General features: G+C 33.9%; 4 protein-coding genes across 4 annotated transcripts; 1 reads left to right on the plus strand and 3 right to left on the minus strand.

Moving 5' to 3' along the window:
* Window positions 1-11124: 11124 nt before the first annotated feature.
* Window positions 11125-21213, minus strand: LOC103863883 (putative nuclease HARBI1). Its single transcript, XM_033290242.1, has 2 exons — window positions 20515-21213; window positions 11125-17435 (listed from the first exon to the last, which is right to left on the minus strand). Exon 2 carries the CDS (start codon window positions 13956-13958, stop codon window positions 12693-12695), a length of 1266 nt encoding a protein of 421 aa, XP_033146133.1. The 5' UTR covers window positions 13959-17435; window positions 20515-21213; the 3' UTR covers window positions 11125-12692.
* Window positions 14513-15470, minus strand: LOC103863884 (glutathione S-transferase T3-like). The gene is made up of 2 exons (XM_009141644.2): window positions 14924-15470; window positions 14513-14589 (listed from the first exon to the last, which is right to left on the minus strand). Exons 1-2 carry the CDS (start codon window positions 15468-15470, stop codon window positions 14513-14515), a joined length of 624 nt encoding a protein of 207 aa, XP_009139892.2.
* A 116-nt stretch (window positions 21214-21329) lies between the features above and the next one.
* On the plus strand, window positions 21330-22878 carry LOC103863826 (F-box protein At5g39250). Its single transcript, XM_009141578.3, has 2 exons — window positions 21330-21623; window positions 21996-22878. The coding sequence occupies exons 1-2, from the start codon at window positions 21517-21519 to the stop codon at window positions 22774-22776; spliced, it is 888 nt and encodes a 295-aa protein (XP_009139826.2). The 5' UTR covers window positions 21330-21516; the 3' UTR covers window positions 22777-22878.
* Window positions 22879-24615: 1737 nt separating this feature from the next.
* LOC103863827 (expansin-A22-like) lies at window positions 24616-27625 on the minus strand. The gene is made up of 2 exons (XM_009141579.3): window positions 26639-27625; window positions 24616-26132 (listed from the first exon to the last, which is right to left on the minus strand). Exons 1-2 carry the CDS (start codon window positions 26841-26843, stop codon window positions 25519-25521), a joined length of 819 nt encoding a protein of 272 aa, XP_009139827.1. The 5' UTR covers window positions 26844-27625; the 3' UTR covers window positions 24616-25518.
* Window positions 27626-27776: the final 151 nt, after the last annotated feature.

The raw sequence follows: 27776 nt of genomic DNA on the forward strand, positions 1-27776 counted from the left end.
AAAGATGGAAGCGTGTAACGCAACTCAAATTCCAATGGAGGCGAATTTGAAGATCTCAAAAGCTGAAGATGAACAAGAGATAGATGCTACCGAGTTCAGAAGAATCATAGGATGTTTGAGGTATCTGCTTCACACAAGACTCGACCTGCGTTACGCAGTAGGTGTTCTTAGCAGATACATGCACAATCCGAGAGACTCTCACGGACAAGCCATCAAGCACATACTGCGGTATGTGAAAGGAACAACAAACTTCGGTCTGTTCTTCAAGAGAGATGGGTCAAGGAGTGTCATTGGTTATAGTGACAGCAGTCACAACATTGATCTCGAGGACAGGAGGAGCACGTCAGGACATGCATTCTACTACGGTTCATCACTGATTACTTGGACGTCGCAGAAGCAGCAGACGGTTGCATTGTCATCATGCGAAGCAGAATTCATGGCAGCAACAGAAGCAGCGAAGCAAGCTATATGGATCAAGGAATTGTTGAGTGAGATATTAAGCAAAGAAGGCGAGAGAGTCAAGCTTAGGATCGACAACAAATCAGCCATTGCTCTAACCAAGAATCCAGTTTTCCATGGAAGGAGTAAGCATGTACTCAAGAAGTATCACTTCATTCGTGAGTGTGTGGAGAACGGGCATATCGAAGTGAAGCATGTGCCGGGTGTTGAGCAGAAGGCCGACATCCTTACCAAGCCATTAGCAAGGATTATGTTCAAGCAAATGAGGAGCTTAATCGGAGTTCAAGAAATTGATCTCCCTAATTCAAGTTGAAATTAAGGGGGTGAATGTTGGATAATTCCAAGCTTGTCGAAACTTAACATATTATTAGATGTTTAATATGTTAAGATAAACACAATAAGGAAACCTAGAAATAGGAAAAGGAAGTTTCTATTTAGGTTAGGTTTGTGTTTTCCATATCCCACATGTTAAAGGGAATTGTCTTTCATATAAATATAGGTCTAATGGAGAGGTGTTCCATATGATCTAAGTGAAACATATTGAGAGCTTTAGTTTTGAGTAGTTTCTAAAGCTAATAAGAAAAGTTGTTCTTATAACTCTTTGTGTTTCTAAGAGATCTGATATTTTACACAATTTTTTCGCTCCTTCATCTCTCCAAAGTGCCGGTCGACACCCATTGTGATCCATACAAACCGATGATTTTTTACAAGTTTTAAAAATTGTAAGATTAGCCCAGAAATTTTCTTATTTGCAAAAAATTCCTAAATTGTTTTAGTGTGTATTATGTTTTCTTAAGCCAATCGACTAGGCTACTCTTTACTTACGCTAGATTGAAGATTTTAGAGAGCTTTGGAGAGAAGAATCAGAACTCCTTCAGAGATTGATTTGGAACTCCAATATATTTTACTCTAATCTATTTATGCAATTTATTTTGTCCATGATTTGGGATTCATTGATTATGTCTGAGTATTTTTCTTGTTAGATTTAGGGTTATTCAAAGGTTATTGATGAATTGTTAGATTGATCAAAATGATTAGGGTAATTACATTGTTCTTCATTCATATTGTTTTTAATACTGATTCTAGATTAATCAACTGGAATTTAAACTATAAGATAATTAGTAGATAACAGTGTTATTGATTTCCTGACATTTCGTGAATGAGAAATACATTATGTAAAGAAATTTGGTCTAAATATTTTGTGAACAGATCAAACTCATTCTTAATTGAATTGATGAGTTTGCAAAAGAATTGGGAATTCTAAGATTGAGAAATAGATAATCTCCACAACTGGAGTTGAATGATTTTTATTGTTGTGGTTTGATTTTATTAAATCCCTGATAATTTGATTTATATATGATTCTAATTTACCTGTGAATCTCCCTGAAGACTACATGTTCTGCAATATTTTCCTTTACTTTCTATATGGGGTTGAAGGTTATTGGCCGAAACAATTGGCACCATGATATCTCACTACCTGGAATGACACCAAGCATGCCTTTTTGAATATATTTTTTCATGATGCAAGATCAGAGGAGTTGAGAAGCAAAATCTCTTCATTTTCTTAGGGTCCTACAAATTCAAGACATCTTGGGTCAGATTCAGAGCTTACTAGAAAGACTGTCTACATCATGGTTTCAGTAAGGTTCACTACTAATCTTCAGTGGTATTAATTGAGGTATCAGATGGCCTTAGATGTTGCGAGTGAAGAAAATATCAAAACCATAAGACTAGAAAAAACTAAGAAACTTATTAAAAATTTAGCATATAACAATAGTACCAAGAACGTAGACCTTGACAAGAAGAGAATGGCTGGAAACGCAGATTCATGTCATATTGTTGAGGTGAAAGCAAAATTAGATTTTGTTCACAGTCTCCTTGTTGGCAATTAGGAGGTTCAGTTTATTGCAGAAGTTGAGGCTTTTGAACCAACTAAAAAGGCTGAAGAAGAGGAGGTTAATTTTGTCAATGGAGCTGGTTTTCGGGGTAGAGGTTTAGTAAGCAGCAAGGGAACAAAAGCTTCAATGGAATTAGTCAGAGGAGTGGCTTCACAAGAAATCATGACTCTTCTGCCAAATATCAACAATCTTAATTTCAGAAGACTTTGTAGAGCAATAACAGCTTCGTAAGAGATTAGGGTTCTTCTACCTATTAGGAACCTCCTGCAGCGACTCAAGATAGCAGAATGGAGTCTATGTTGTAACAGATTCTCTTGAGTCAACAGAAAACGACTGTTAAATTCAATGGAAAGATTGACTCGATGTACAATGATTTGAATGGGAATTTCAAAGATCTGGATACTCATGTCAAGAAGTCGGATACTCATGTTGCATAAAATGATGGGTTTGTGAAGAGGCAAGAAGGATTCAGTTTGAGAAGTGGAAAACTGCTCACTCCAGTGTTGAGGAGTTGTCGAAACAATTCGTGGAGTTAGAAGAGATTGAAGATGAATAATTTGAAGATTCAAACCCAGTGTCGATCGACACAATGCTGAGTGTCGGTCGACACCTCTTCAAAATCATGATTTTTTTAGTTTTATCAGAGATAAATTGACCGCGTAATCCTTGTCGACACTGAAAGGTCTACACTTGAGAAGAGTGTTGATCGACACAACCTAGTTTTGGTCGACACCCTTCTAAAAACTATGAAGAAATTTAACGATACACGAACCATTGGTGTCAATACCAACACAGAGTGTTGAAAGACACCCCCCATCAATGTCAATTGACATCTTCTGCATACAAACTGTCCTCTTCCCAAAACATGAAAGAAAACTGAAAGAAGGGTTTTCAGACCTAAGGTTCCTTTCCCAAATCATCTAAGAAAGTCTAAAAAGGAGCTGGAGGATGCCAAATGCAGAGCAATCCAATTTTGTGATCCTTAAGTATTGCACTGCACCTCTTAAATTACAGAGTAGTTTAAATGAATAGTTTGAGCATTAAACTGATCCTTCTTCTTTTGATTTTTTTATCTTAATTATGTTATCTGGTTGGGTGTACTTTCGACAAATTAGAGAGACTTCTGATTTTGTTTTCAATTTTTTTTGTTGATTTGGGTTTATAGATTTTGCATGTCTGGGTTTTCCCATGTTTGTCTTTCTTCTGTTTAACAAGATATGTTTGGAGCTTTATGTTCAAGTTGATTGTGGTCTGTTTTATCAGTTCTGCGGTTATTCTTATGGTTGCAGGTTATCTTTTCTGCAAGGTTTTTATGTTCGTTCTAGTTGTAGAGAGTAACCATTTTCAGTTTGGTCCATGTTTTCTCTTAGTAGGAAAACTTATTTTTTCAATATTGGATGATTCCAACTTCATTTCTGGTGGTTCAACTAAGCTTTCAAGGTCTGATATTGTAGAAATATAATTTAATTTTTTTTTATTGTCAGTAAATTGGATGGGGATGATATCTTCCTCAAGCTTATTCTTAATTCAAGTGTTCTCGATTGAATTTTGGTTTGTGATTTTTGTTTTTTTTTGTACTTTGTCTTGAAGATTAATCTTTGTGATTTCTCAGTAGTAGTTTGGTCATAGTTTTAGTTTGTTTTTCCATGTTTGGGACCTTGTTTCTCCAATTTTTGGAGGTTTGTTTTCGGTGGTTTGAAATTTGCTGGTTTTAAATTTGGGAAAATTGTTTTTTTAGAGCAAAAAAATGATAAATATGTCTCTTTAGACTAATCTCATATACTTTATGTTCCATTAGGCTAATTATTTTCAAAATGGCAATAATGCCCTTAAAATTGTAATTCTTTTGTTTTTTCGTTTTTTTTGTTTTTTTATAAAAAAATCGATTTTTTTTCAAAATATGAAAGTGAATATTCTCAAATATTTTGTTTTCATATTTTTAGGAACTGATTTTTTATCCGTAGAATACAACTAATTTGTAGAAATCGATTTCTACAGGTTTTTAAAATTATAGTAATATGTAGATTTTGATTTCTACATGTTTTAGATTTACAGTAAATCTATAGAAGTCGGTTTCTACGTGTTGTAGATTTATATTAATGTGTAGATTTTGATTTCTAAAGATTTTAGATCGGTAGGTTAAGCGCGCAATGTGTATTTTAAATATTTTTAGAATACTCTTATTTACGTAGATCACGTATTCTAAACATTGTAGATTCAATGAAAAAAGTGGATTTTGTTTTCTACTTCGTAGAATGTCATTTCTACTTTATTTAGAACATAATCTGAAATTTATGATTTAAACATTTTTAAAACTGAAAAGAATACCACTAAGTTCATATTGATATTTTATCAAAAGTTACTATTTTTCCAATTTTTTTTTTGTTTGTAAAACTATTTATTAAATTTATTTTCAAAAATATTAAAGGGTGTTATGAGCAAAAATGACACAAAATAAATATTAGTCTAAAAGGACATAGTTATCATTTTTTTGCTCTAAAAAAACAATTTTCCCTTTAAATTTTACCCAGGTACATTCTCCATTCAAATTTTAAGTAGTTTTTCCTAAATATACAAGTATTTAGGAAAACATGTTTATAGCTTTAACATTTAATTAAAAAGAGAAAAGAACCAATGACAGACCATACTTCTAATTTTACTTTAAATTTTTATTTAAATACTATTTTATCAGTTTTTTTTGAATTAAATTTTGGAAATAATTTACAGTGTTAAACAAACAAAAAATTCTAAAATTACTTATACAGTATAACCTCTTTAAATTAATACTCTATAAATAAATATACACTAAAAATCTCTATAAAATAATATAATTTTATAGTCTCAAATGATTCAATTAGTATATCGATAAATTAATATCTCTATAAATTAATAAAAAAAATTATAGTTTTGGTGTAGTTCCAACATTATTAATTTATAGAAGTTTCACTGTATATTGAAACGGAGGGAGTACATTGGTAATCATTTCTACCTACATTCCAGTAATTTTATCGTTAGAATGTTTGCTCCATATCTAAATTTTGATTCAAACGTTCTTTTTTTTTTCTTTTACTTTTTACATTCGATTGGGCTAATGATCCATGACAAATAAAAATAACACTTTTTGTCATTAAAAAAACATTTTGGTAAACAAACTATCGCAACTTGTATATAACTTCAATGTTAAAACTAATGATTAATTTTTGCATACCTTTCTTAATTTTTTTGACCAAAACACTCTTCTTAATTTGACATGTATAATACATCCAATACACCAATAAAACAGATAAACACAAATATTTTGACGTAAATTCGTGTGTGAACAAGTGCTATTTTTACTCACAGAAAATAAAACCACAAGTTTAGTGAGGAAAAAAAATTTGGATACGTCTCAAGATGCATAAATATAGGCTACTTTCTATTTTTAATGCTACAATTAGACAACATAGAAAACATGTTTTTCTTGTATTGAGCAAATTAGCTGAATATACTAAACAAAGTGGGATACCATAGAATTGAGGGAAAATGATAATGATGGGAAGAAAAAATTGGGAAGAAATAAGGTATAGAGTGCAAATAGGGTAAATGTTGTGTGTAGTAAGTACAAATTCTCTTGTATTTACTACTTATCATTTTACTATTACTTGAGAAGCATTCTATTTAATAAACTTTTGTCTCATATATTATTATGAAATTTATCATTATTTATGTGTCATAATGAAAACTTTTTTCATAGTCTTTAGTAAAAAAGACTTTGTTTTTCCTAGACTACTTATATGTTATGTTATACCATTGGTCATTTTAACTTTCATATTAGTGCATACTATAATTGATTTTGATGGATTATGCATATGTCTCTTCTAATTAATATATCTCTTTATATTTTATTTCAACCTAATAATATTATCAGGCAAGTAGTCGACAGACTTTTTATGATATCACTAAACTTATTATGAAAATAACATATCATTATAACATTTAATATATATATATATATATATATATATCATCGCAACTCAGAGGTCAAACCGGTAGTGTTAATATGACTGGTTAAGAAAAAGAAATCCGGTCATGTTTAAGTTTGATCCTTTTTCATGCTAGTCATGTTTTTTTTATTGTTTTGGTATGTTACATTTATGGTACGTATTTATATAATGCAGTTTGTATATGAATATTAATCATATAACTTCTACTGTAATCTGAACTTTTGATTGATTGGACAATACCAATTTACAAATTTCATTTAATTCTTTAGTTTAAGCACCAAGACTCTAAAATTAAGGAATCAAGACGTCAATCACGTTGCTATTTGATCAAGTTAATTTACAAAGTTAATATTATTTCCTATATGTTGATTTTTTAATTATATTACTTCTGTAATTTTAAAATTGACAGCTAAAAGTTGAAGATTCATCTATTTTGATTGTGGCGAGAAAATATTCATCTCTCTAATATTTCGTAACTAAAACCCTATAACTGATCTCTATATATATCAACGGTTTGACCAGCATCGACATCACAACATATCATTTTTCTACCAAGTAAAAAAAAGTGTCATGAATTTATTTCTGACGTGAAGCCAAACAAATTTATGTGGAAAATTAAAGTGAAAGTTATAAGACTTATATTCGTATTTTATTATTCTATTGCCTATGTTTCATTTTATTTTATATTCATAATTTATATTATGAAAAAATAATTCTATTGCTTATGTTTTGTTTATATTAAATTCATAATAAATGTATATAAATCTTGCTTATTTTTCTAGATTTATTTCCATAAAATATACTTAAATTGCACCAATAAATTCATCTATATAGTTTTACAGTTATAATTTTTTTATTCCATCATTTTGTACAGGATGAGAATTATCACCTAGGATTACATTATTATTGATGAAGTTTTGTTGATAAAACAAACAAAGTATAGAATGCATGTCCTCAAAAAAAAAACAAAGTATCCATTTATTTTTGATAATATCAACATCCCATGTGCCGTAATTTTCTGGCCTTCCCTCTTATATACTTTCACTTTATTCCTTATATTTTATTTAAGAAAATATCATGAAGTAGGAATATAAATATTGAGGTTTTGGTGGGGAAATGAGGTACCCTAAGACTAAACACAAGGGGTAAGCTGTTGCGTCAGTGAATAGTGACTAATATTGATCCCACACTCTGACCTTCTTGCTCTTGTCTCCCATGCTTCACTATTTTGTCCTCTTTTATTGTTTATCAATTGGTTTTATTCAAAACGATTGTCAAGCTCCAAACAAATAAATACATCATTATCACCACTGTGCTTGAATTCTAAATTTAATTACACAATTGATAATTTCTATCTATACTATTAAAGCATGATGCTATTGTCCTTTTTATCTTAGTCTGTCATTTTCTTTACTAACTTTACATATTTCATTAAAGTCAATCAAGTAATATTAACAACACATCTATATTGGGTCATTTATTTCAGATCCAGCCCACATCAGATCTCTCTTGGACCATTTGGGCCGATTAAGAAATCAGATCTAATTCTTACATTTTTTTTTCTTTGGGCCATTGAGTCTAAATTCAAATAATTTTTTTCAACTATTATTAATTATTATATTTTTTTGTTTTTTAATATAATTTAAGCATTCATAAAAAAAATTAAATTTTTTTTCATTGAAAAGTATAAATCTTTATTAAAAATATATAATTTTTTATTAAAATATTAACCACATAATAAAATTAATTTATCAGAGTTATACCAACTTAATTAGTGAAAGAAATAAAGTTTAATTTTTTAAACATAAATAGTCATTTAAAATAAAATACGATAAATAAAGATAAAAATTTTAAGTCTTTTATAAAATAAAACACAAATATATAAAAATATAATATTTACTAAATATTTATCAATTGAAAAATAAAAATAAACCCGCGCTTTGAAAGCGCGGATCAAAATCTAGTCTTCATATTAAATGAGCTTTCTCTAGATTAAGACATACTTTGCAAATCAAGTTATTACGGTGGCCATAATTGTATAATCACCATAATATTTTCTGAAGATTTAATAATATATTCAAATTTTAGCCATAAAAACGATTTAATAAAATATCAGTTTTTCGGTAATGCGAATAAATTGTGGTTTTATGAAACAAACTAAAATAGTCACAAATTTGGTGACAATCGAGTTTAATATGTATTTCGTCCATTCGTGGAAAGTATGATTATTGGCAATGCGCATTCTCGATTTGCGAAGGCTATCAGACCATGTTTCACAACACCGAAGAAGTGAAGAAGAGTGTTAAGCCAATTTACTTTTTTTATATCTTAATATATCGAATGATGTTTTGCTTTAACAGAAAACAAATAACATTTTTTGTCCCTTCCATAAAATAGGAGAGTCGCCAAGAAAAAAACACGTCTCCAGTTAAGGAATGACGTGTGAGGGGAAAAGCTTCCCAATCACAATGCCTTGTGAGAATGAAGTCTTTAACTTGGCGTACCTTTTAGATATCTTAGAAATTTGAGGATAGCATCCCAATAAGCATTACTCAGTTTTTTTCATAAACTAAAAAATTATGTGTACCGAATAAAAAAAGTCTAGACTAGTAAGCATGAGGTAATAAGTTTACCAACAACACATCAATATTTAATTTTAATGCTATATATTATGCACTTTTCTCTTCTTTATTTAATTTTAGTTTTTGTTTGATTAAGGCTGTAACTGGTACATGTGTTCCATCTAGTGCTCCTACAAAGCCACTGAAAAAAAGGCCAGTATCGACCATCTCCTTCTAAACGCTTAGATGTAGCTTCCATTTCTTGAACTGTTCGTGGTTGCATATAGTCTACAGCCATTCGTTCCATTGCCCCAAGTACTTCATGAAACTTTCATCCTATTGTCTCTTGCGCGTGTCCAAATCTTAAACCAAGATCATATTGCGTATCATTTTGCCCACAAAGGACAAGGAAGATTGCAACGCTCTCATCAACGCATACACTATGAGTGTCTTGTAAACCATACTTTCCTTTAAGTAGCTCACACAGACGTGAAAATCCCTCTCGACTCATTCTCACTAGCCTTCGACATGAACCTTCATTCTCATAAATCTGATTTCGGATCATACACCATCCTTTACCCTTTTCTTGACTCATTGGTTCCTTGTAGAAAAATTTACAGTAATAGTCCATTGCAGGATTGATGTAAGCATGGAATATCTCATCTTCTTCTAATAATATCAACTCGGTAAGCTCTTCATCAGACAAATTTTCAATTCCATTCGAAAATAATTCTGCAATGCAAAGCTCCTGATAGAAACAAAACAAAATATTATAAATAAATAAATAATTAAAATGCTATTCAACAGGATGTTTGGTGATTATCAAAATTTGATATCTTTACTGAAAGCAAAGAATAGAAAATATTTTATTACAAAACTTAAATCATTAAAATAAAGAAGATTAAAACCCCGAACTCAAACCCAACGAATTAGTTCCAAGAACCCCAAGTAAAGATGAAAAACTAGTCCCAGAAAATCCAGACTCAAACATTCCTAGTCCCTGACTAATACTTGGTGAAGCGCTAGTGGAAATTCCAGCCATTTGTGAATGACCCATTGGGGCAGAAGACGTTGAAGTGTTAGATGTCTCTCTTAAGTTGATGATTTGACATGGATCACCATATCTATCAACACCACTTAGCCTTTCTAAAAACCGAATTTTATTTTCTTCATTTCTTAATTTCATAAAGCCATCTCGAATTTCCTCGTCTTTCATCAACAGTCCACTTGCAGCCCACCAAAAGCTTCCCATTGGTAGCACATCTAATGTTTCTAGTGGAGCCAAAGCATCTCCAAAAGTTGATTTCTGGTGGTTTCGTGACCGTAAAACATCTAATAAGTTTGTTCGGGACTCTTCCACACGCTGAAATCCACTTTGGATTTGTGTCTCGAAATTAACTCTTCTTCTATTCGTACGCTTAGTACATGTACTTTGGACACGCAAAATTGACTTGTTTGCACGAGGTGGAGATCGATTTGCTTCTTCTCTAGTGGGAAATTCATCATCTGAAGCTAGGAGGGTAATCGGTTCAGAAGGAATTCGGATTCCACTATCTTCTGCAGTTTCTCCCACTGTTGTCTCATCGTCACTAGCTTCCTCCGTTTGCATTTGCTGGATATGTTCACCGAGCATGAATGGTGAATAAAGTTCATCTTGATCCAAATCATGTTCACCATAAATTTCATCAAGTAGCTCTTTGAAAGGAAGAGGTTTGCTTTGCAACACTCGTATAAATTTTCCATTAGTTGTTCCAGCCTCCTATAATTATTTTTATGTAAAAATTATGACCCATCTTCACAAATACGTGTAGTATATGTTTTATGAACATTTTGTGAAACTTACAGCAATTCGATCGTCCCACCATGAACTTGGCATCTCTATTTGTTCCGTCGTAGGATTAACTCGAACTGGTACGGTTGATTAACATATTGTAATGGTGTCGTAGCCGGCGCATGTAGTCTAGTCTATTTCTCATCTCTGGCTCATAAATAATCTTATCTCCAGTCATTTCAAAATATTTTTCTTCTATTCTTTTCTTAGCGGGATTGTCTGGCAGTCTTATTGCGTAGTCTTTTGCTTTTAACTCAACGTTCACTAAGTTGAGTAAAATTTCGGTTTTTCTTGGGATCCAATAGTTATACTAAAATAATTATAAAAATATATGTTATATATAGTTCCCAATATAAAAAAAATAAGCTAAAAGTATGTTAAGAAAACTTACTTTTCCTGCACGATTTGCTGGTGTTTCATCAATGGATTTGTCTTTGCGATTAAGTCGACCTCCATTTCCTTCACGAGTTGTTGATGTTTCACCACTTGACTTATCTTTGCGATTTAGCCGACTTTTGTTGCCAGATTTGCTGCTTCTATTTATCATATTTCTGCTGAAAAATAGTCATTATTAAAAAGAAAAAGAAAAACATGTTGTTTTATACGTTGTAAAAATCATTATAGCTAAAGAAAAATAGAAACTTGAAGTGTTCTTCCCGTAAGTAACTAAAGATTTGCAGTAAACATATAACAATGAGTCAACCATCTATATATTAAAATGTCATCCTTGTTTCTGCGTAAAGAGAAATATTGACCAACGAATAGATTCTGCTCAACTTTCATATGTAGCCAAAATAATATTTTACTCTTATCAATAGTAAACACCGATATTTAACTCAAAAAAAAATTATACCAGTGATGAAAGGAGATGATAGTACCTTGTAGAAGAGAAAGCAAACTTGATTTGTTGGTTTGGTAATGTACGTAAGATTGTTTAAATAAAGAATAAGAAGTTGTTATTATCTAGTTCAAGGTTGTAAGAGCATCCACAATGGTGATACCCATTGTGGAGTCCTTAGGAATAGATTATTATTATTTTTTTTTTTTTTTTTTGAATAGTTAAGGACTCTTGTGAAAAATGTGTGTACAATGGTGATCCCGAAGTTGAAATCCTTAGGAATAAAAAAATATACTTTTTGTTTAGTAAAATATAATTTTTATATATTGAATGATTAAATAGAATAACTTAACATAAAATACTAGAAATAAACTTAAAAAAACAATAATTAAACATAAAAATATAACAATTAAAAATAAAAACAATAATTAAACATAAAAACAGAAAAATTCCTAAATAAAAACATGATTAAATATAAAGATTACACATAAGAGTTTATAAGATGATTGAATATTAAAATACAACATGATCATGAATGACCACCTAATGAAGACTCACCACTCGTTCTGCTCAAGTATTTGCTCAGTATTTCAGAGCACTCTTTTCTTTCCGGACATACACACATCAATGGAGTAGTTTTCCCATCTCCAACCACATTGAACGCAAATAAGTCTCCTATCTCGCATCTGTTATCGAGACAGAACTTTCTCCAGCCTCTTGTGATGTAATACTTGCCGCCTGATTCGCTAAATCGCAAACTCACATTCCATGAATTTCCCTCTTTGCTCACCAGTATTGTCTCTTTGCATTGTTTGTGCAAAGCAGTAGAACTCGTAGCTCCCATAGGAAGATACTGCAAACAAATAATGTAAAGACACATAATAGATTAAACTATTTATTTTACTAACTAAATTGACTCACAAGTTTGTCTTCTTTTAGATTAGAAGCAGTGACTTCAGCCAAAAAACAGTAGTCAAATGAGAAAGAAGACATTGCCCCGGTTCGTCCTGAAATATAAAAAACAATTTCCCACAAAACAATTTAATTGAAATTTTAATTTTATTAATTGCATGAAAAAAAAGATACAATGATAAATATAAAGAAATCAAGAAACACTAATTATTAATCTTCATCACCAAACTTGTTCCAAATATTTTCGATTAAATCATTCTTCAATCGTTCATGCATACGCCTATCACGAAGATCATTCCGACTGGGAAACATATTATTCAGATTTGTAGGCCTCTCGGTTTTGACCTCTGAACTTCTCGTGGCGTCTCCTTCTTCAAATTCAGATATATCGTAATGAATGTATCCATCTCGTTCATTTTCGACTACCATATTGTGTAGTATGATACATGCTCTCATAATCTTCCCTATCTTTGCTTTGTTCATGGTAAGAGCCGGGTTTCTCACAATTGCAAACCGGGATTGTAGTACTCCAAACGCCCGCTCCACATCTTTTCGGGTTGCTTCTTGAACTTTAGCAAATAACTCTTGTTTAGGACTTTGAGGGAGTGTGATAGATTGGATAAATGTTGACCATTTTGGATATATACCGTCTGTGAGATAGTACACCAACTTATACGTGTGTTCGTTGACGACGTACTTTACCCTCGGGGCCCGACCTTCTAAAATGTCATCAAAAACAGGAGACCGATCGAGGACATTGATATCGTTTAAGGTACCCGGAGGACCAACAAAAGCGTGCCAAATCCAAAGATCGTGTGAAGTCACAGCCTCTAAGACAATAGTCGGTTTTCCTGATCCACGTGCGTACTGTCCTTTCCAAGCGGTTGGGCAATTCTTCCACTCCCAATGCATACAGTCAATGCTTCCGACCATGCCAGGAAACCCGCGTTTCTCTCCAATATCGAGGAGTCGTTGAAGATCCTCCGGTGTGGGTCTTCGTAGATACTCTTCTCCAAATAATCCTATTATTCCGTCAGTGAAATGGTGTAAACACGACAGTGCCGTGGTTTCACCAAGTCGGAGATATTTGTCTACCGTGTCAGCCGCACAACCATAAGCAAGGAGACGAATAGCTGCCGTACATTTTTGTAATGGAGAAAGACCAGACCTCCCGGTTGCATCTCTTTTTTTTCGAAAGAATGGAATGTTCTCCGAGAGGCCATGGACAATACGCAAGAATAATTCCTTATTCATGCGGAAACGGCGCCTGAATAAATGTGCCGAGAATGTGGGATCTTCGCTAAAGTAGTCATTCCATAAACGGTCGTGTCCTGCTTCACGGTTTCGTTCTATATAAGCCCGTTTCTTGTCCTTACTGGTTTGGGCCTCCACTATGTCGTCGTATGTATCTTCGAAGATTTCGTCGAAAATTTCGTTCAATCTTTCTTCGACACCATCGGATGAAGATGATGACATTTTAGGTATTCGTCCTTTTAAAAATATCCATATAAAAATTTTCAATTATATATTTTACAACTTATACTTTCAAATTTATAATCATATAAATTTAAACTCTTATTGTTATATTAATTTAAACATTGAAGACATTATTGTCTAAAATATATTAACTACAGAAGTTATATAACTGAGCAGGTGTTTGTGTTAAAATAGTTTATATCTCATTAAATCGTTTATATCTCAATTTAAAGGCATTTCTCAAGTTAAAATCGCAATTAAATAGATGAGCAGGTGTTTGTGTTACCTAAACAGAAGAGCAGGTGAACCAGCAGAAGAAAGAGACACAAAAGAAGCAACTTCTTGTTCTTACGAGTACAAAAGTACCAAAATATTACAAAGTCTCCGAGCAACACAAGAACTTGAGGAATGTAGAGGATACTAGTTTTGATGAAGAAGAGAATACAACTTGAGAATACAACTAGAGCCATGACTACTACTTATAATACATAATGTGAAAAAGATGAACCCGTGATAAGAAGAATCCGTGACATGAACTAAAGACCAAAAGACTTTCACACCTCCAAATGCACCCGTGACTTTAGTTCCCACAACCAAGAAGAACCCGTGACTTGCTTAACATGAGCTGAACCTGACAAAACAAATAAGACAACAGTTAGTATAGTTTTAAAGTCGCAAGTACTCTAAACAAGATTAATACCTAAAAACAAGGTTAATACATCATAACATTTCAGACATTAGTTTGAGTTTAAGACTTGTTTCCATTTCAGAGAGTGGCTCCTTCTTCGCGAGTAAACGCTCTAGGAGTTTATGCCTAGAGAGTTTTTCTTTCATTTCTAAAACACCATGTAGCTTTGACAACTCCTCTTCTCTACCACTCTTCTTCTTCTTATTACCAGCTTTCGCAGCCTTAACCCCGAGAGTTCTACCATCTGCTTCTCCCACTTCGTCTTCTTCTCAATCACCCTCAAACACTTGTTTGCGCTTTTCCTTTCCTCCGTCCTTAGCCAGATTGGTAGAGCACCATTTCTGGTCATGCCTCAGCTCCCTCCAGCAGTGATCCAGTGCGAACTTGTACTCGTTATTATTGAAGAATATATCTAACGCAGCTTTCATCACATCATCATCATTTTGACCACTTCTCTGCTCCCTCAGAGCCGCATCATAGCATCCAGAAAACTTGGATACTTGCTCGTTAATCCTAGCCCACCTCTGCTTGCAAGGACCAAGCTCTCTCGGTATTGTACCAACCAGTTGCGGGCTTGCGTTGTAGTAGTGGACAATCCGCTTCCAGAAAGCACCAGCTTTCTGCTCGTTGCTGACGACAGGGTCCTTACTGGTGTTAAGCCAAGCACCAATAAGGATTTTATCTTCTTTTGGAGACCATTTCCTCCTCTCCTTCACACCAGAGTCATCAGGAACTTGGCTACCGAACCTAACAGGTTCGGGTGACTCAAGCTCAACTGGAATTTGACTATGTAGTAGGTCTACATAGCCAGACGTGTGAGCCATGTTTAGAGGATGCTTTGTGCCATTCTACTAGCGACACAGAGCATTAAGTAAGACTTCTATAACTAAGAACCAATTAAAGCCAATCAAATCAGAGCAGTTGGGATGATAGAAAGTAAATAAGTTTCATTTAACACCAATGTAATTCGACTAAGTACTATACTAGCTACGCTAAGTACTATCAATCCGGTCTAGTACTAACTAAGAAGCCATTAAAGCCAATCAAATCAGAGCAGATAGGGAGGTAGAAAGTAAATAGCTTTCATTTAACACCCATCTAATTCGACATGTAAAAAATTAACAGTTCACACCAATTCATTCAATGAGTTTTAGGTTTTATTTCAGATAGGAAGGTAGAAAGCAAACGTAGATTACTATTTGTTTTTTAAAATTTCAAAGAACAGAGAGGTACCTTATTACAGAAACTCGCGATGTACGCCACAGTCCTTTGAACCCTTTGCAACTACTCCGGAAAAACAATAGATAAAACAGTCAAATGTTTTGTCCAATTTCCATAAACGACAATGAAAAAGCATAAGGACAGATACTAACCACGCAGAATCAATAGGACCAAACCTATTAAAACTAATAGACACACCATTAGCTTAGCTGGTGATTTCTTCTTTGATAGCTCATATACTGTCTTCTCAAGGTTAAGCAGCTTCTGGTCACTCTCATCACCTTGCTCCTTGAGCCGCCTAAGTTGTGTCTGAAACTCCCTCATCTCCTTCATGATCGCCACGTCCCATCATTTCCAAACGTGGCAGTCTCCATCGTCAACATTGTGGCACGTAAAGTACCTTCTGTATGGATCTTTAGGAGTGTAAGAGCATCCGATAACAGGTGTGGCACCACAGTAGCACGTCGTCGGGATTCCTTCATCACACTCTGGTTGAGGTTGGTAGTGAACCGGCTCGTCATTGCAGTCGCTACTGTCAGCTTCATCGGCGTACATCTGAGCTTCTGCTTGAAGAAGAGAGGTTATGTCTAGGGAGTCTGATGATGAAGATGGCTGGCTGTAGCTGTAATCTTGTCCCATTATCGTTAACCTGAAAGATATGATGTAAGAACATTGTTAAACAACAATAATCATCATCAAACCAATGAAAGCAACGATTTAGAAAACGTAAAGAGAAGAGTACATCTTAGAGCAACGAAATCATCGAGCAAGGAAGCAAAGAACAAATCGATTGACCACTACAAACGCAAAGAACACTACAAACGGAAAGAACAGATCGATTGAACAAAAATGACAAATCAATGGGTTTTGAAACCGTATAACAAAAACATATAAGATCTGCTTCCGATCAAAACCAAAATAGTTTCGCAATCCTATCTACAAACGCAAAGAACACTACAAACGCAAAGAACAGATCGATTGAACAAAAATGACAAATCAATGGGTTTTTAATCCGTATAACAAAAATAGATAAGATCCGCTTCCGATGGAAACCAAAATAGTTTCGAAACCCTATCTACAAACGCAAAGAATCCCCAAATCGAATTATACCCAAATCTTTTGGAAACCCTAATTTCATCAGTCAACCCAAATCGATTGAAACACCATAACCCACCCATTTATTGAGAGGAAACAAGATGAAAACTGATCTAAATCGAGAAATCTACAAGTTAGGGCTTCGATTCACCTTGCTAAAGCCTATGGAGAGAGATAGCCGAGATGTCGCCTTTCCCTCGAGATCTTTTTTTTTCGGCTTCGGTCGAGAATGAATATTTTTTTTTGACCCAACACAAACACAAACCGAGCACGACCCACTCACACACTGCCACGTACACAAGGATCAAGTCCTTAAAATCCTTCGCGACGGACCAATCCTTAGAGTTATTACGATAATTAATAGTATTATAACATAACTTACCTTAGAATTAGCGCTAAGGATTCGTTATCATCCCGCGTTGCGGGTGCTCTAACAGATCGTAAGATTCTACCAGAAATTTCAAGTTCAAAATCTATACAATAATAAAAGGGATATATCCTCAATAGAGAAGCATGCCACATAGGATTAAAAAATCATCCAATAAAAATCTTACAAAGTGCCATGTCATATTGATTTTCTGTCTGAGAATAAAAATTATTGTTTCATTGGACTTCGTCCTTCTGCGGCCCAGCAACACAGGTAAAGAAACCCTATCGACTCTTTCCTTCGACTTCGTCTTCTCCTTTCCTCTTCATCCAATCTCAGTTACTGAACCTCATCTACCATCAATCAATGGTGTTCTTCAGTATCCTCTTAATGAGTTCGTTTCACCTCTCTCTTTATCTCCTTCCATATAAACCACTTTGTCTTAAGTTGCTTCGATTCAATCCCGAAAACCTCCTCTGTCGAAACTATAGCAAAGAAACCAAACGGCAAGTTCACTATGTCCCACTATCTTGCTTTTGTTTGTTATTCAATTAACCAAAATAGTGCCAGTTTCAATTAAACTGCCATGTTGATCGTAGAAGCCATTGTTTGCCATTGCTCTTGCGATGGCTTCCACTGATTTTATGTTTCATCAATTCTGATTTGGTTTTCTCTTATCTTTTCCACACCAGGGGTTGATTTTGGGAGCACTTTTCTTGCAGCCTAGCTTCCTGGTAAGGGTTGAGGTAATGTAAGTCTTTGCTCGGTTTGTTTTAACGATGTGGGGGTGAGGCTCCTATATTTGTTGCATATCTATTCTCCTCATAGACCTTGTGAGGAATAGTGAATTTTTTTTTGTCAGATTAGTTGAGCTTAGAATCATAATTATATTTTCTCTGGCCGTAATGTTCATTACTTAGTGAAACATGATCATAACAGGTACAGTGCAAGTAGAGGAGCTCATTTGAATCTCAAGAGAGCTGAGAACGCACGTGTTCTGGTTAGCAAGATTCCTGGTAAGCGTAGAAGAAGTTAAAGATTACACTTGAAGATTTTTTTTTGTCCTAACGGATTTTTTGTGTTTGTGGAAAAGCCATGGTGGACACATTGGTCGCTAAGACCAGAGCTTGGGAAGAGGAACACAACATGTCTTTCTTTTGTGTTTGTGGAAAAGCCATGGTGGACACATTGGTTGCTAAGACCAGAGCTTGGGAAGAGGAACACAACATGTCTTTTGCTTACGATGGTGTTCCTCTGCTAGCTATGTTAGATGAGTACGGTATGCTTACTGCTTAGGCAAGAACGAGAAGATGAGAAACGGAGGCTGAGGGTAAAGTTCATCACTTCTACTCTATATAAAGTGAACATGACATGCAATAAACCCATGTTTTGTCTTAACAAACAGGAACAAAAGAAGGTTCAAGAACAGCCACACGTGGAGCAAGACACTGCCTTCAGCACCAGGCCAAGCCCTGCGAGACCGGTGAGTGCAAAGAAACCGGTGGGGGCACGAGCTAGCAACGGAGGAGCCAATGGAACACCAAACCGGCGTCTGTCTTTGAATGCAAACCAGAACGGAAGCATGTCTGTTGCAAAGGAAGGAGGGAGAAGTGTGTGTAATTTTACTAGAAACGATATAAAGGCACTTCAAATTCAATTCATGCTGACGAAAAAACCTAATCCATTTCGAATTGGACAGGCAAATGGAGAAAAATGTGGCCTCCAGTATGCATACTTAATGCATAGAATATTGTGATTGATATTTTATTGTAGCCTAAGGTTGGTTACAAACACCTACTTAATGGGTCTTCTACATAAATCAAGTATATATATATATATATATATGTGTGTATAAGTGTGTGTAGCATGTTCATATTTCATTTGTAGAATTGGTGGCCGATTCTAAACCGAATGATAATCATTGTTCCTCACAATTGATCATTATATTTACATTTAATTTGCTCACTAATACTCTGATAGTATAAACTTTTGTTTTATTCCTCTGTTTTTGCTAAACAATGTAATTTTTTGTTACCAGAGAAATAAAAAAAGATTTACTTTTTTTTGAAACACTTAAAAAAAAAAAGAGTGAGTGTGCACAAATTCCCATTTTTTGGCAAATCAAAATATTGACAAGAAATGAAGAACAACCACAGTAACGAATTATATATCATCTTAAAAGTCAGTTTGAAAAAAAAAATATAACAACATAAGAATACACATATTTTTACTTAACCATGAACTATTTACAATTTAATCAAATAATACAAAATTTTCACCATCAGCATTTCAGAAAAAAAAAATAAATAAACCAATAACGAAATTATATGCAGAAAATGTAAACAAAAATAAGACTTTTTTTTTCTTTTGTGCCACGCCAGCAACCGAGGAATGATAGGACCCATGATCAGCACATTTTTAATATTTATAGAATCATATATACTTTTTCATTTTCTTATATTTGAATCAAATCTATTAAAATAATATTCTATATTTCATAGCTATTATTAATAGTAGTGCATTTCAAACTAAATCAAATTTTAAATATCTATATTCCCGTAAATATAAATTGAAAATATAGTAATATAACTCACAAAACAGAAAATTAAAACAAACATATTGAAGATTTGTGATAATATAAAATATTATACTCTATTCACGAAATTACTCATGTTTCATCAAATAATGTCAACCAAGAATAAAAATAAGTGAATCTTTAAAAATTTCTGAATTTCTTAGTCATCAAGCTTAGAAGATTTGACGAAATGAACAACCACATAAAAAACATTTTATCAATAGGTTTTAAAAACCAGTTTGAAAAACAAAATAAAAAAACATAAATTATCTTTTAAACATGAGCTAATTACATCTTAATCAAACAATTCATGTATTTGACCACTGATTTTTTAAAGAAAAATAGTAACATAAAAATAAATACATGATATCAAATGTAATACATAATAAGACAAAACAAGAAAAGCAAAATGAAATTATGCTTTAAAATAAGTATTAGATGAATGCAATCATTATAATGGTTATGTTCATCACGCATTCACGCTCAATAACCGCAGCTAAACAATTAAGATCAAATAATTTAAAAGTAACCAAAATGTTTGACACACAACTTACAAAAAAACTCAATTTTACATTAACAAATTAATAATATTTCCGCGCGAAGCGCGGACAAGCCTCTAGTATTAATAAATCTACTATTTAAATGCAATAATTACGTTGGATAATATCTAAACATAATTAAAAATATTTTTTAACTTAATTTTCTTCCATTCCATCTCATTCACGTTCTTTTTTTCTTCTGAATGTTTTATCACTGCATTCCTTCTTTTTCCACTTATTCCACAGGAATCAATGGAATGTGATCTATTTTCTATTCAATGTAAATGGTAAAAAAAAATTTGGAATCTTTAGGAATTAACCATTCCAAAGATTCCTATTCCAAAAAACACACATCCAGTTGCGACCTAAATAAGATATTTAAATGTGAATAGAAAAAGTGGATCCCGATTATTATGCTCAAGTGGTGGTTACATCCACAATATATAATTAGATGCAGTTAGTATTTTTTATAGATGTAAATTGTTGAAAATAATTAGTTGGACTACTAAACATCTATAAACCGATGGTTATGTTTCTAATTTAATAGAATTAGGTATTTTGCCCTTGATGCGGGCTTAAACATTTTTATAATTTTTTGAAAAAGTTTTTTGTACACTATATTTATTATACTAAATTAAATCTTAAAATAACTTAATATTATATTTTAAATTATATAATTAAAAAATATTATTTGATTAGTATTTAATTATATAATTTATGTTTTAAATTTTTACTAAAATACTTTTTTAGATAACAATACAATATATATATAGAAATTATCTTTTTCTTAATTATATTTTTAGATTTTGGATAATTCAATATTCTATTTTTAATTATATAATTAAGAATTTTATTTGATTAGTATTTAGTTATATAATTCATGTTTTAAATTTTTTACTAAAATATTTTTTCAGATAACATAATTTATGTTTTAACTTTTTATTAAAATACTTTTTCAGATAAGAAATTTTTTTTTTTAATCTATTTTATGAGCTTGGGCTAGATTAATGGGCTAAGGCCATTTAGTTAATTTAGTTTCGCATTAATTTTCCTAAGTTTCTACAGATCTACCGATGCATTTGCTTGCTTTCTGTTACCCCCTAATTTCCCAGGAAAAGATTTTCAGTCGTATCTACCTCCCCAGATCATCCAGATTCAACCTCCCCAGATCTTGTGCAAGGTTAGTTTTTTCTTTCTTGAATATTGCTGAATCTGAAAGCATGGGGCGTTCTGATTCTTGTTCTTTTTGACCATGATCATGTTCTATTTCAAGCTTACGATATGGATCTCGCTCGTCTTCACGAAAAATACTGAAATTAAAAAAAAAAGATGGTGTTGATTTCGATTTCAACTTGTAATAATTGTATGAAAATCGCAGATTTGATATACCCAATTAGATAATTCTGGTCTGATCTTTTGTTGATGAAAATTGATTACGTAATCAATCAGGATCTGTTCTGATGTTCACATTTGTCTCAAAGTAGTTCGATCTTCTGTCTGAATAATTGATTAAACTAACCAAATTGGTCACTGTTTTTTTGTGTGTGTGTAGTTTCGTTGAGCAGCATTGTTTAAAGATGTTCACAGAAGAAGTCTTGAAGAATGTTTTTCCATTGCTTGAAGGAGAAGATCTTGCAGCTTGTATGGGTGTCTGCAAACAGTGGAGACACATAGCAAAGGATGATTTTTACTGGAAATGTCAATGCGCCAAGAAATGGCCTTCCGTCTGCAAACGAACCAAACCGCCCACCGGAACATACTACAAGATGTTTCAAACGTTTAGCAAACGGAGGCTAAACCGCACCCTCCCTCCTCCAAGGCTCTCCTTCGAGAACTTGGAGTTCTTCGTCGACATTTGGTCCGAAGATAAACCGGTTTACTCCGGTTTAATTCCCGGTCTTGCGATGGAAACGGGAATCAAACCTTTGCCATCAGGAATCAGCAACGTTCTTAGGACTCACTTAGCTAAACCTGATTACAAAATGGTTGTTCCCGCTGAGCCAAGATTCACTGTTCCGTTAAACCAGACGGTTAGTGTCTCTATGCTTGTGGGAAGGAATGATTCAGACAAGGTTGCTAGGATAATCAACCGGTCTGTCTTTGAGTATATCGACCGTTCGTCCTACCGGGCTCTTGCTTTTGAGTATCTTGACTTATCTCCTTATTACCCTTTTGTCTCGGGGATACGAGCATGGGTCTCTTTGCTTTTCATGGATGCTGAGGATATAAACGATGGGGTTCTCGACGTTTTTGGGATTCAGTTGGATTTCTGTGATGTTGCTGAGACTAAAGAAGAGGTTTTGTGGCTTCTTGATATGCTTGATTGGAAATGAAAAAATGCATCACATTAGACCTCTTACAGTTGTAACTCTGTAGGCACAAATGTTCTTTGGTCCAGTACTAATCTTTTTAAAACACACGCCATTTTTTTTTTTTTGTTTAACACTAGTCTGATTTTGTTCTTTATAAATAATATACCGTTCTATATAAATAAATATTCTAGTTCTCGTTTAATAGTAGACCAAAACTTGTATATAAATAATCTAGATCTCGTTTAATAGTAGACCAAAACTTGTAGTCTACTACTTGTTTATACAAGTGTTGTCGCTATGTTTTATTATTGTGTTTTTTTTATCAACTATTTTAATATACAAAGTAGAGATAGCGGTAAATAAACTTCAACTTCTTTTTTTTTGTATTGAATTTTTTTAAAATTTTACGTTTTAAAAAAGGCATTTTTGTTTTGGTATATTTATATACAACCATATATATAATAAAATAGTTGGTCCACGGTTGACCCATATACATAAAAATTTTACGTTTTAAAAAAGGCATTTAGGTTATTCAGTTTCCAACAAAAGTTGGGAGGAGACTGTTCACGAACAGCATGAACCCTAATTTTTTTTATTTAATAAAGAAATATGTATTTCACTCGAGATCATGTACATGAGTAGTTTTGTTTTTCATATTTTTAATAAATTATAAAATTAATTATAGGTGCAAAGATGCAGTAACTATCAACTCCAGAGGTTATTTGGTCTTTATGCACCTATTCACAAGAAAAGAAGAAATTTTGGTAGGAATGTCCGTCAGAAAAGGACTCTCTCAGAGTTTCCTAAAAGCGATTTGAATCTTGCTCCAGCGTCCGACGGCGCGTGCGCGCACGGTGCCGGCGCCGGAGGCTTAGCCTCCTCCTTTTCCTTGTTTCTCTTTACCATTGTTCTGTGGTCTTCTCTGTCTCAGTACGGTCTTCCGGTTTTTGCTGCTCGAGTGGGTGAGGTTTGGCTTCTCTATCCTTACATTTTCTCGGAGGTTCTCTTCGGTTTGTTTGTCTGGTGGTTAAGTGGCTTCGATGTGAGGTGATTCGGGTATGGCGGTGCTGTCTCGTTTCGTTACTCTTTGTCGGAATCCGGAGAGCTCCGGTGGGTTCTGCTACCACGGAGGCGGTGGGTGAGTCCAAGTACGCAGGCTGGAGATGGTACTTGGTTCATTTTGTTCCGTGTTTGTGCGGTTAGGGTTTTCAAAGTGTGTCGTCTATGGCTCCTGGATGGGTCTCTCTCCGTGCGTCCTCTCTCCAAAAGTCCTCTACTCGGCCCTTCTCTGTTATGCTCCGTTTGAAGGCCGATGCTTTCTTGTGGTGTGGTCCTCTGTTCTCTCACTATGCTTTGTCTCTGTGTGGCGCCAGAGTCGGTTCTTTCAGCTTAGAGTGTTGCTTCTTCGGTTCTCGAAGACTTCAAGTGAAGTGGTGGCTCTCGGTTGCAGTCGTTGGTCAACATTGTGGCACACTTGGATTCGCTCACATCCCAGCATTACATAAGATCACTTGAACTTATGTGGTGGTGCAGCATTTCTACTCTTTGCAGGTCTTGAGGCTTCGGGTTTGTGCTAGGCGGCGATTTCAATCCCACGTTTTTGGACGGTCGCAGTTCCTGTGTGACTGTTACGTCCCTAATAAATGCTCGGTTCGTCGATGCGGGTGCTTGGCCTCTTGCGTGGCTGTCTGATTATGTTGGTGGATGCTCAGGAAGTCTTCTGTTAGCTGTTCTTGGTCGGGCCTCATCTATAAGAGCAGATTCATCGGGAAGGTCAAAACTACCGGGTTCTGACTCTCGTTTTAACGGGCTCTTCTTTTGCGGCAAGTGGTAAGGTGGAATCAGCTGATGCCTCTGCTCAGCGGTTTTGTTTGTTGGGTCGGTTTCAGCTAGATAGATCGAGTTGTTATTTAGGTTTTATTTTCTTTCGTCCGCTTCTTGTCTCTATTGTATTTCTGTCGAAACCTTGAAAAACTTGGTAATAATATCTTTACATTTTTACCAAAAAAAAAAAAAATGTCCGTCAGAAAATATCATCTTTTCTTGTAGTGATTTCATCATCTGGTTATGAAAGAAAATTAATCTAGTAATTACTTAATAAATGAGAGTTAATCCGAGTAATTTTCACTACAATAAAACTTCAAAAGGTTTATACTGTCAAAATAACTTAACTAGATGATAGTAACAAACACCGTGAAATGAAATATTTTCCTTGTACTTGGTCCAATTGGTGTGTATAACTTCTAAGTTTACATTGTGAGAACAAAATTATGGAAAAATAGGTATATGACTTTTCATTTTTCAGTAATCTTTCAATCTTGTCATTACTCAAACATAGGGGCACTTACGAGAGTTTCTATATATATAAGCTTCCAACCGGATGGGATTGAAGTCTTAATTCGATATAAGACGCCGGAACTTGGTAGCATATGATGTGTACTATGTAGGATGTAGCCACCATGTCTCTACACATATAAGACTTGGGACTTGGGAGTGTGCGGTCGTGAGTTATAAGAAAGGGAAAAACATAAACTTCGCAAAAAAAGCTGAATAGTTGGAATCAAAACGAGCGGAATGCTATGTCAAAAGACTAGTGATGTTGAAGTTAAACCAAATGCATGAATTCAACACATAATATATTTGTAAAGGAAATCTCATTTGTTTAGTGTTGTCTTTTTAATTATTGTAAATTTTGCACCTGATACATCTGTATAATTCTGTAGAGCTATAAGACATATAGCTAACAAATCTCAAACCAGTCTCCTAAAAGTTAATCCTTCCATCAAATGTCTGTTGAAATCCCCAATTATTTGGTGCAACATTCATAAATTGCTTAACAACCCCATCACTTGTTCTAACCATGAATGATAAACCTTGTCCGGTCAACACAATATTGGTGGTCCAGTGCTGTCCCCAATTCTTCCTCATGTTTATCCATCCGGTCGTGCTTCCTTTAATCTGCATGGCATTAATATCTCCGGCGCCTCCTACATTGTACGGCAAGATCATTAAGAAATAAGGGTTTCCGCTGGTTTCGAATTTGACACCACCGTTTTTCGTACAGGGAATACGTCTGTATCTAACCGGGACAACCCCAGCTTTGTACTTGGCGATCTTGAGGAACATTGGCATTGAGAGATCAAAATGTTTTTGTGGTGGGTTGCACCATATGTCTGTCGTCTTGGTGTAATTTGCTGGACATAAATTTGTAGCTGTGATTTTAATGGATCCGGGCAAACACCATTGTGGATCACGCGTGCACATGATCTCGTAACAAGCCCCGCACGTGTAGCCGTCGTTGAAGAGCGCCGGGCTCAACGCGGCCGTGGCTAGACCATAGCCTTGTTTAAATAGATCACCGTATCCACAAGCTCCCACTATTGAATATATAATGAAACTGTGAGTATGTAATAATTAATAAATATTATGTGTTATTTTTGCTTAGAAATATTATGTATTTGATTGTTTGTTTATTCTTGTTTTTGTTTTTTGCGTTTGACTACTGAAAACGCAATAACGAAAGGAAAAACTATGTTGGTGTTTGCGTTATACTACTTTGTAAGAATATTTTATGCAGAAAAACTAACATATTTACTTTTGAAACTATATGATGATGCGATCACATATCTGAAATTAATTAGCGTTTAAAAAAGACTGAGCCTATACGGTGTCTTTTAAAGAAGCCTATACTGTGTTGAATTAATCAAAAAGTTTCTTGTGCAAAAAAACAATTCTGAATATATATTTTCCGTGTATAATGTCACGAAAAATACGAGTCCTTAGCAATATTGAACCAGTGCCGCTAACGGAAGATATTATTTCAAAATAGAACAACAGTTTCATTAATCAGATTCTAAAAATATACTAGTAAATGAAAACTTACTTTGAGTGTCTCCACCATGGATGTCACCGTAAAATGTGGCTCGTGCATCATACCAATCATTGTTGAATCTGTCGGTTCCGGGTGCCTCGGCTACATCACCAGCGGGTGCTTGGGCTTCATTACTGTAGGTCATGGGCACGAACCATATCGCTATTACCATCATCAGAACTTTTACATACATCATTTTTTCGAAGTTGAGTTTCATGCTTCTATCTCTTCTTAACTATAATTTTAACTTAAACTTGATTGATGACTAATATATATATATATATATAATTCACTACACACTTTTTATGATTATGTCACTACAGGAGATAGATATGAATACACTGTAAATATATACTTTCCTTATTGTAAAGATACGTTCTGAGACCATATAGAGTAGAAAGAATGTGGTTGAATGAGTTTATCTACAAAGGATGACTCTGAGCTTATCTCTACAATAAGGAAAGAATATATTTACATTATATTCATATATATCTCCTATAGTTACCATCATGGAACGTTTACTGAACGATGAAGATTTACTACAAACACTAGGTAGTAGCAGTATACATGCAATGCCTTGAGCGGAGTAAAATGTAAAAATAAATAATTTAGTTTTATTTACATTTTACATCATTTTTCAATTATACATGCAATGACGTTTTGTATCTTACGTTTTAAATGATTTGAATTGTGAATTTTGTATATATAACATATTCTTGGGCTTTAGCTATGATGTATACAAATTGATGTCTGTTTGTCGCTATACTAACTGGCAATAGATTAACCTGATTGCTAGACACAATGGATGTATACAACTGGGGAAGTCACCAGTTCAAAGAGATGTATTCTTAGGTCCACCCCCTAGGGTGAACCTCTAGGTTCACCAACCAATAAGATTGTCTTATTTTATATTCGATATCTTTTAAAAAAAGAAAACAAAATATTGTCAAATTATATTTTGTTTTTAAAATTAAAAGGTAAAAAAAATAATAATAATTACAAAAAAATATATTTTAAGTCGTCAGCATAACATTAAATCCTAAACCCTAAATTCTAATCCCTAAACCCTTAATCCTAAACCCTAAACCCTTGGATAAACCTAAACTCTAGGATAAATCTTAAACTCTAGGATAAATCCTTAACCCTAAAT

This window comes from Brassica rapa, chromosome A04 (genome assembly GCF_000309985.2).
Source record: "Brassica rapa cultivar Chiifu-401-42 chromosome A04, CAAS_Brap_v3.01, whole genome shotgun sequence".
NCBI lineage: Eukaryota > Viridiplantae > Streptophyta > Magnoliopsida > Brassicales > Brassicaceae > Brassica > Brassica rapa.

Coding starts and splice junctions, on each gene's coding strand:
- LOC103863826 (XM_009141578.3), top strand. CDS start 21,517: ATGCATTTGCTTGCTTTCTGTTACCCCCTAATTTCCCAGGAAAAGATT. Junction 21,624..21,995: donor CTCCCCAGATCTTGTGCAAG/GTTAGTTTTTTC, acceptor GTGTGTGTGTAG/TTTCGTTGAGCAGCATTGTT.
- LOC103863827 (XM_009141579.3), bottom strand. CDS start 26,843: ATGAAACTCAACTTCGAAAAAATGATGTATGTAAAAGTTCTGATGATG. Junction 26,133..26,638: donor CCATGGTGGAGACACTCAAA/GTAAGTTTTCAT, acceptor TATATTCAATAG/TGGGAGCTTGTGGATACGGT.
- LOC103863884 (XM_009141644.2), bottom strand. CDS start 15,470: ATGGCTCACACGTCTGGCTATGTAGACCTACTACATAGTCAAATTCCA. Junction 14,590..14,923: donor GCGCAAACAAGTGTTTGAGG/GTGATTGAGAAG, acceptor TTGTTTTGTCAG/GTTCAGCTCATGTTAAGCAA.
- LOC103863883 (XM_033290242.1), bottom strand. CDS start 13,958: ATGTCATCATCTTCATCCGATGGTGTCGAAGAAAGATTGAACGAAATT.